A 9630-nucleotide genomic window follows, 5' to 3' on the forward strand; every position below is an offset into this window, starting at 1 on the left:
GTTAATTTAAGATGTAAGAGCTAGCTAGTGAGAAGTCTGAGCCATTAGGCTGTATAGTTTAAAAATAATATAAGCCTCTGTGTGTTTATTTGGGACCAAGCAGCTGTGGGATGCGGGTCCTGACTGCAGAACTGGAGAAACCTTCTGACTACCTCTCTCTCTCTATATATATATATATATACACATACATACATATATATGTGTGTATCTATAGAGACCCCCAAACTATTGTATTGCACATCATGCAGTGTCTGAGTTTTTTTTTTTTTATCTACCCTCTCTTTCTACATCTATATCCCTGTTCTCCTCACTTTCTCTCTTTCCATAAAAACTATAGTTTTGCCTCCCTGAGAATAATTTGGCTTCTGCTGAGAATTCAGGAAACCAAGTTCAGGAGAAGCCTACTTGTACTCTTAAGGTAGTTAAGAACAAACAAGTTAACAACCAGTTGCCTTTGCTTCCTGCTGACAGGCTCACATCAACTGTTAGAGCTCTTACGGAAAGTAACCATGACGTAAACAATCAATTTAGACTGCCTTTGGTGTAGCCAAGTGTCGAGTCATTGGTAGTCAACTGCGGGGCTGTAAACCAAGAGCCTTGAATGTTGCCCAAAAGCCAGAGTTGGGCTATGAGGTAGGAACCTATTTCAGTGGTAGAGTCCCTGACCAGCACCCAGACTTTATTTTTACTTAGCATATATCAGGGATCTTCTGTAGCAGCTTCCTCATTCTTTAAGGTGCTTTAGTTGAGAAAGGACACGTGGTTTATCTTTGCCCATTCAATAGCAGGGTATTGACTAGATTAATCCCAGGTTTTCTGAACTTTAATATGAAATAGTTGAAAGTGTTGACATTCTTCGCTCTGCTATGACTATTTCTAGCATGAAGGTTCTCCATCAGTACCTGGCTGCTCTGCCCCTATCTGAATACTGTTCCAGCCATCCCGTTTCATTTTTGCTGAGTCAAATGTACAACAACCAGATGATATGGCTCAGATGTCTCTTAAGCACGAAAGACGAAAAAGAAGGGTGTATGATAAGGGTGTAGAGTTTATTCGCTGTTTGAAATTGATGGTGTGTGTGTGTGTGTGTGTGTGTGTGTGTGTGTGTGTGTGTGTGTGTCTTTATTTCCCATAAACCACAAGTAGAATCTTCTCCCTCTGCTTGGGATCGGCAGGCGAGGGGAGAGGTCCAACTAGATGAGCACACACTTCATGGTTTACGGGGAGGTCACACCTAGAAATCTTGAAGAGCTGCTTCTGGTTTCTACTTTGTCTCTTGGGGTGAGTAAGGCAGACCGGACTGCCAGGGCTAACGGAGCCTGTAAGAGCGATCCTTGCCTGGCCGGCTTGTGCAGGCTGTGAGCTAAATGCAACTCAGAGAGGCGGCTATAAATAGCCATTCATTGTCAGTGTGTGTGTGTGAAAAGACAAGAGTGAGTGTGCCGGTCTGATTCAGGCCCAGTTAAACGGCCATCTGGACAGGACTATAAACGAAGTCCGCAGGCAACGCCAGGGGCTGGACACTCACCGAAGGGAAGCTGTTCAACGCCGGAGTCGCCTGCAATGGCAAAAATCATCTTGAGGCACCTCATAGAGACCCCAGTGCGTTATCAGGAGGAGTTTGAAGCTCGGGGCTTGGAAGACTGCAGACTGGATCATGCTTTATACGCACTGCCCGGGCCAACCATCGAGGACCTGAGGAAAGCCAGAGGCACGCCACAGGCTCTTGCAGAGGACTCAGCCTCCACCGAGACGCCACCCAGAGAAGGCAAATCCCACTTCCAGATCCTGCTGGATGTGGTCCAGTTCCTGCCCGAGGACATCATCATCCAGACCTTCGAGGGCTGGCTGCTGATCAAAGCGCAGCATGGGACCAGAATGGACGAGCACGGCTTTATATCCCGGAGTTTCACCAGACAGTACAAACTGCCAGACGGCGTGGAAACCAAGGATTTGTCCGCCATCCTCTGTCACGATGGAATCTTGGTGGTGGAGGTAAAGGATCCACTAGGGACCAAGTAAAAACCTTATTGGTCCTTGTTCTTACGACAGGAGAAAGATGGAAGCCAGCGACACCGGGGATGTTTAACTTTGGGGATGGTTTGCTGTAACTTTTATGAGGATTAAAAACATATCCGCAGTTGCTGGTATGTGGAGGTTGTCTTTCTTATTGGTAGTCAGAAAGGAAGGTTTCCGAAATGTGTTTGTTCAGTCTGAAACCACCAGAGAACTAGCAGAAATCACCAAAGCACTAGCAGGCTATAGTTGGGTACCAGGGAGGACCCAGCATTGCTCGTTGGTGAGTCTAACATTCCAGAGTGGCAGTTTGTACGATCCATAGCAAAATAGCCTTGTTCAGGGAAGAGATTCTGTTCTTACCCATTTCAGGAAAAGTTTCTGTATGGCTGGGAAGAGTTGGGGGCCCCTTCAAAGAGGAGCTTTTATCTCTGTGTATTTTAATTAAAGAGGACCCTTGTAAATATAGAGTCAGATGGTTAGAATGTAGTACTGGGGAACTGGGTCTGAAACCTAGTTAGTAGTCACTGAAGTTGTTACCCCTCCCCCACACATCAGTGGGACTTTTCATGTATCTTAGTTTTCAAAAGTTCCAATGCAGACCTCATTCAGTTTTTCAAAGCTAAACTGAACCCTACCAGGAGTTTTGCTCATAGACTGTGTATATTACTTGTGTGTTTTATTTGTTAACCCATAGTGTATATCGTCTCCTAAGTTAGGTATAGGAAACTAAAACATTGAATTGCTGGTCTTAATCCTCACGATTTCCAAGCAGAGATAGCAGGTGTCACGCATAAGTTGTCTGCCGGACTGAAGTTTTAAATAGCCTTGTGGCCAGGGAGGACACCTGAGCTCTCGCAGCCATCTGAGTTCACACAGAGCACGCTTGTCACGACTAGACTAGTGCCTCTGTCCTCCCACACCGCCTCTTTGGCTCAAGATTGAGCTGGTAGTGGTTAAGAATTCCAGCTTTGGGAAGCTTGCCCTCGGCAGCTGCTGATGGCATGTAAAATATTTGCTATCTCATCCCGCGCGTTCTAAATCCTTCTGTGGAGGAAGTGGCTGCTTTCAGTTCACTAGGCACCGCGTGTGAGCTGACAAGGAGCCCCGGACCAGGGCTAAGAATAGAAGGGGAACTCAGAGTGTGGATGACACCCGTGTCCATGCAGACGGCTCTGTCACTGTCCTCCATCTTTCCTCCCCTGGTGGTCACGTCAAAACAGGGAAGACAGGAAGTGGGTAAAAAAAAAAAAAATCAGAAATCAAGCAAACTCTGAGAATGACATTGGCTACTTTTTCAGGACACTAAAGGGATTTCAAGTTGTCTGTTTATACGAAGTTCATGTCCGTGGCTGACATTCGGGGCATGAAGTCTAGGATGAGACACAATTGTTTGAGAAGTTGGATCTCACAGATCAGCAAGAACACTGACAGGTGTGAGTGGGATACCAGATCTTCGGGAAGGATCGAAGTGGGACACCATCCGATCCCCACCAAACAGTGCTGCCCTCGGAGTGATGACTTTAACCAGTCGTGTTCTCTTGAAATGGCCGGAGGCCTTTTGTCTGGTCTTGATTTTCCTCCAGATGACACTTTCCTTCTACCCACGAGAGGATTTTTTTTCCTTCAAAAATGAAAATTCAATACATCCTCTTGTTGGCACTTTTTTCCCCCTAAGATAAAATTCAAAGGCATACATGGCATTTTAGGTTTTCAAACACTATGAAAAGTAAATGATTTGTTGTCAGTTACCTTAAACATCTAGTTCATGTTCCCTTATCATTTTGGGCAAAATTAGAATTAGCCTTGCATGCAGTCTGACACATTGATTGCATAGGTCACTGTCCCCAACTGCCATCGGCTCAAACCCATTCTCGGTGGGTGCTTCTTCACCTCACTCTGGTGAAGGCTACACTGCTCTGGTTTCCCGTTGGTTTCACCCAGTGAGAGGCACCCACTGAGGAACAGAGGGAAAGGTAGCTCACAGCAGGAGCAAGCTCAGGGCTTGCTTTTCCTGCTTCCTTCCACAGGGCAGCAGACAGACTTCACCAGGGCCGGTGTTCCCCAGAAGACAGACTCCCCAGGGCTATTCCCAGTCTTATGGGGCTCTGGGGTTATAACACTGGTCCCGTCAGCAGAAGGTGTGGCCTTCTCACCTTCTTGTTCTGAATACTACTCCATCCTTTCTTAATTCCCAGTCTCCGCGTCTCTTTCATAGACGGTGCGCTCGTTAAAGTTTCTTGAGAAATAGAATTCTTTTTCTGGTCAGAACCTGGTCTGCATGGCATTTTATATGATAAGAAGAAAGAAAAGGAGGAGAAGGAGGAGACGTAGGAGCTGGCGGAGCTGGAGTAGAAAATTGTATTTGCACTTACTTTTAGAAAAGAGTAGGAATTCAAACAGAATTCCTCAGATAACTTTTGAAACACAGCGCTGCTTAACACAGTGTATTCCACTCATATTCATCATTAGACCAGAGAGAATGAAGTCTACTATCCTGCTTCTCAAGGATGTTTTCAGCAAATAGTTACAAAACACCTCTGGGCCTTGACCCTTCCTGGGAAAAATTTGGATGTGAGGAAGAAGAAAAATGGCCTCGGTCAGGGACTTGGACAACACTTTCATCCTGTCTATTGGTCTTAAGCATCTGGTATAGCCACAGCCTCTTGTTCCAGAAACAGATTCCTGTAAATGCACAGCTGCTGCTGCTGCTTAAAATATTCTCTGGTGGGGACAGGGGGTGGGGATCCCCATCTGTGGAAGACCTAGGTGTTGAACTACAATCTAGACAGTAAACAACTATAGAGAAGAAATTATTTTAAAATTTCAGTGGAGCGGGATCCCTATTGTCACCCCCCCCAGACAGAGTTTCTCTGTGTAGCTTTGGTGCCTGTTCTGAATCTCACTCTGTAGCCCAGGCTGGCCTCGAACTCACAGAGATCCGCCTGCCTCTGCCTCCCCAGTGCTGGGATTAAAGGTGTGCGCCACCACCGAGTGGCCCTATTGTTCTTATTAGTGATCTGAAGTGTTCTTATTGATGTTCCTATTCATGATATGAAAACTGCTGTTAGTAGAACTTAGCATGTCAAAACTGACTTTCAGAAACAAAGGAGATATAACCTTGAGTTTAAAAAAACTTCAAGCTTAACAAAGATCTACTTTTCACCGATAGCCATTGCTCTCTTTAGCAGCTACTAAATAATAGGGCGGAAATAAGATTAAAACATTGGTTAGCAGTATTCACTTGTAATTTATAACCTTTCTTTCCTTTCCTTTTTTGCATAGGGACTTGTTACGCACTCAGAATATTCCTCTCTCAGCCTATCAGGCTGGGCAAACAGGTATGATACAGGTATGCAGTACCAGGCTGGATTCTCACATACTACATTTGGACAGGAAGTCTCTGTTTTAGCCAACTAGTTGGCTAGATGTTCCCACAAGATGCCAGAAGCAGTGTTTTAAATCTGAAAAAAATAGATGGCTCCTTGTGACTGATGGTTACGTTTCCTGTGCGTTGAATGGACTGTGTGTGCACAAACGCCGCCCTGCTAATGGATGCTTCCTAGCCTGAAGGACAAAGGTAAGAGGCAACCAGTGTGGTGAGGCACACGAGTCCCCATGACACCATTCTTTGTGATCTGTCAGTCAGACACCCTGTGTTCTATATGTTTTTTATTCTTGGTGATCAGTAGAAACATAGATTGGCATATTAAAGTCTACACAAAAAGGCAATTGGGATCCAACATTTTTTTCCATATATTTCCAGGTTATGTTAAAAATTGATAGTTTCTCTGTATTGGATTGTTTCTTAAATTATTATGGAAGCCTGCTTCCTTTTGGAAGCTTTTAGCGTTAATCTGTTTTCTTTTTTGGAGCTGAGGATCGAACCCAGGGCCTTGCCACTGAGCTAAATCCCCAACCCTGCGTTAGTCTGTTTTAAGTGAAATACCACTTTCAAGTGTATTATTGCCACTGTATCGTTTTGCTGTGTGTTCAGTGTGGTAGTGTGGTTTTCAGGAGTTTCGGTTTATTTATTTTTTGTTCACTGCTGGGGACTGAACCTAAGGCCTCCACATGCCAAGCAGACAGTGCACGGGACCCCACAGGACCCAGCCTGGTCATTTTGTGTTTTAAGAGTGTCTCAGAAGCAGCAGTATATGATTGACTTAAAGAACATAACCTAATTATCTGTTCCATAGTAGATGAATTTAATCCATTTACTTATAAGAATTAAATATTTAGATTTCTCTCTCTGTGTCTATGTTTATGATGCTTCACTTATTTTTCAAAGTTTCTGTTCAACCTCGTTTTGTTTGCTACTGATCTTCAAGATATTAAAGTTTAAATATTTCCTGATCATTTATAGGTTAATATAAATTTTTAAGGCAAATACCAAAGGTATAAAATTTTAAATAGTTAAAATTATCTAAATTTTCTATCTTTATCCTGAGTGTGACTAGAACTTTTGTATTCTTCCTGTTTACTGTACTTATTTTATAAATATATATCCATAAGTATATAATGTTTCCTAAATCCTCAGCAACCCTGGACATGGTGAAACTTGAAATTTTGCATGTCCAGTGTTATCAGCCCATTTCTGATGCCATCACAGAATAACCAAGACTGGGCAATTTATAGAGAACAGAAATTGATCTCTCACAGTTTGGGGTGTTGGGCAGTCTACAGCACTGGCACCTGTGTGGGTCTTGGTGTGTCCACATGTGGTGGAAGGCAGGAGGGAAAGATACAGCAACCCGCTCTGTTGTATGAGGAAGCAGCCTCATGGCCTGGTCTCTTCTTTTTTTTTTTTTTTTTTTTTTTTTTTTTGGTTTTTCGAGACAGGGTTTCTCTGTGTAGCTTTGCGCCTTTCCTGGATCTCGCTTTGGAGATCCAGGCTAGCCTCGAACTCACAGAGATCCGCCTGGCTCTGCCTCCCGAGTGCTGGGATTAAAGGCGTGCACCACCACCGACCACCACCGCCTGGCTGAAAAAAAAAAAAAAAACAAACAAACTGGTCTCTTCTTAAAGGCCCCACCCCTTAATTCCGTCACATTGACGCACCTCGATTTTGGACTTGACGCTTTTGAACTATAGCACTGTGGGAAATAGTGCACAGGCAGAGGCAGGTCTTGTTCCTGTTGCATTAAGTTTATGACATTTCTTATGCGTGCTTTGCCATGCCTGGGGGCTAATAGGGTTCTTTTCTCTACCCAGCTACCCTTATTTGTGCCACTTGTTTCTTGTATTCTTTTTAAGTGGACATATCCCCTTATGTAATTCCTTGAGCATCCTACACATGGCCATTTTCAACATCTCTATCAGAGTATTCCATACATAAATTCCAACTGAAGAATATCAAGTTCCAAGCATGGATGTTTCTGATTTTCTCAGCATTAAGTTGCTTTGAGTCCTTAGGAAATCTGGGGTTTAGGTTTATTTTGTGTAAGAGGATATTTGTCTCCTCTTCAACTACAAACTAGCTTTACCCCCCTGAGTTTGAACGATTGTTTTTGCCCTGGTTTTTCACATAGAGACTTTAGAAATCCTGCCTTTAAGTGACTTTGCCAACATCAAAGATTCAGTCATCAAATAGGCATGAGGCGCAGTGACTTTTTCTTTCTTCTTAGAGAACCCAGAGGCCTATGCTTCCTTCCCTGAGCAGACAGGGCTCCATGCACCGCTGCTTCCTGTCTCCCACAGTAAGCATGATTCCTGTCCCTAGAATTTTGTATTTCTTTATTATGCAAAAATCCAAACTCCCTTTGACACTGGCCATTTCCACTTGGAAGGAAGCTAGCTGGTACACAGGGTGCGTTAAGATTTCTTTTAGTGTAACAAAAAGCCTGAGCAAATCAATTTAGAAAGACACAAGATTCGTTGGCTCATAGTTTTGGAGGTTTCGCTCTGTAGCTGGTTGGTTGTTGTGCCCACATCATGGCTCTGATACACAGTGGCGCAAACTGTTCTCCCCATAGGCAGGCATGAGAGAGAAAGAGGGACAGTGTTTTACTGTCTTCTCCAAGGAATTCCTCCAGGTACCAAAAACCTCTCGTGAGGCCCCATTTCTTCTTCGAACGGATCCCAGCCTGGAAGCTGAGCCCTTAGCGCACGGACCCTTTGGGAACATCCCAGTTGTAGACAGCAGCACAAGACCCACGCACCGCTTTCTGCTTCTGTCCTGTTTGGGTCTACAGAGTTGTCATGTGGGTTGTCGAAACTGTCTGTGTCTTTTATTTTTCTCTGCTTCTGTTGGATGTATCCTTGCCAAGTGTCAGAGCAGTACAGATCTTCCCGGGGGCTGAATTTCCCTGTGAGATGTGGCCACTCGCGGAATGAAAGTGGAAACGAGTTCCCGGCAAATCAATCTGGGATTCTCCCTCCCTCCTTGCAAAGGCTCTTACCCCCGCGGTAACAGCTATGGCTAAAAGTAGCTCTTCTCCCGTCTCCCCTCCCCTCCCCGGTTGCCACCTCTTAAAATAGAGTGCAGAAGGCCTTCAATATATTTCAGACTCTGCTCTTTTCCCTCGGCAGAGTTAGCAAACTTTTCTCGTTTCTAGAGCTGGTCCGTGGGACAAAACAGCGAATTGCTTTGTTTTCATGCTCTTGTGATCGCACTCATATTTGAAGAAACTCCGGCAGATTCACAGTAGCCGGGTGAACCACTTCCAGACTCAAGAGGCTGAACGTAAAAGGGCTTTGGAAATAGTGACGTAACTCCGGCTCTCATTATTTCCAATGCAGTACAAAGGAGAGACGGGTTAAAGATGCCAGAACGTCCTTAGACCCCAGCTCACCAAGAGACAGGTAGTTGTCTGTCCTCCTCTCCAGGGCAGGCTGCCGTGTGCTTGTCTTCGACCAACACGCCGGGATACGAGTGGTCCTTTACTGCCTCCGTGGCTTTGGAGAGATGGACTGCCCATCCGGGCACCCCGTGACACACTGCATCTCGTTGTTCTGCTCTTCAAGCTGCTGGCTGGCATCTCCCGTCCCTCTAAACGCTGATCTTTACAGGGTCAGGTTTCTCTGTCTTCTTGTGTTTTCTCTCCAAGGTCAGCACCTTCCATTTCTCAAAATAACATTTCAAAGCTCTGGGAAACCCAGTGTGCCTTCAATGGTCTGTTGTTATTGAATGAGATAGAACCAGTTTCTTGTGTAACTGTTTTGTTTTCAATTTGACAGAAGATTTGAAATAGTTCTTTTGGAATGAATTCCATAGAATAACTTGATCCCAGGGATGACAATAAAATAAGGAGACCCATGGCTTCATGGCCAAGACTGGAATAATTAGGGACGTAGACTTTGGAAGCAAACGAATGTAAACCAACAGGAATTTGAGATCCAAGCTTGCCATTCTCTAGGCTGGAAGATTTGGGGCAGCTTGCTCACCTAATTTTCCCATCTGCAGGATGGGGTCAGCTACAGTACCTATGCCGTGCACTTGGGGACTGTTTTGGTCATTATTATATTTCAATTGTACAAATTTGTGAGACACAGTGATCATTTGATACTTACATAGTATTATAATGGCTAAATCAGGGTCGTTGACATTTTCATTGAATTATTTAAAATTTGTATGAAGTGTAATTATTTTATACATTTATGTAGTACCACGTG

At 44.4% G+C, this 9630-nt stretch overlaps 1 protein-coding gene across 1 annotated transcript; it reads left to right on the top strand.

Moving 5' to 3' along the window:
• The first annotated feature begins 1092 nt into the window (after positions 1–1092).
• On the top strand, positions 1093–2148 carry Hspb3 (heat shock protein family B (small) member 3). The gene has a single exon (XM_028885268.2). The coding sequence runs from the start codon at positions 1564–1566 to the stop codon at positions 2020–2022; it is 459 nt and encodes a 152-aa protein (XP_028741101.1). The 5' UTR covers positions 1093–1563; the 3' UTR covers positions 2023–2148.
• The last annotated feature ends 7482 nt before the right edge of the window (positions 2149–9630 follow it).

Source organism: Peromyscus leucopus, chromosome 11 (assembly GCF_004664715.2).
Source record: "Peromyscus leucopus breed LL Stock chromosome 11, UCI_PerLeu_2.1, whole genome shotgun sequence".
Taxonomy (NCBI): domain Eukaryota; kingdom Metazoa; phylum Chordata; class Mammalia; order Rodentia; family Cricetidae; genus Peromyscus; species Peromyscus leucopus.

Excerpts from the sequence above, each read along its gene's own strand:
- Hspb3 (XM_028885268.2), top strand. The coding sequence starts at position 1,564 with ATGGCAAAAATCATCTTGAGGCACCTCATAGAGACCCCAGTGCGTTAT.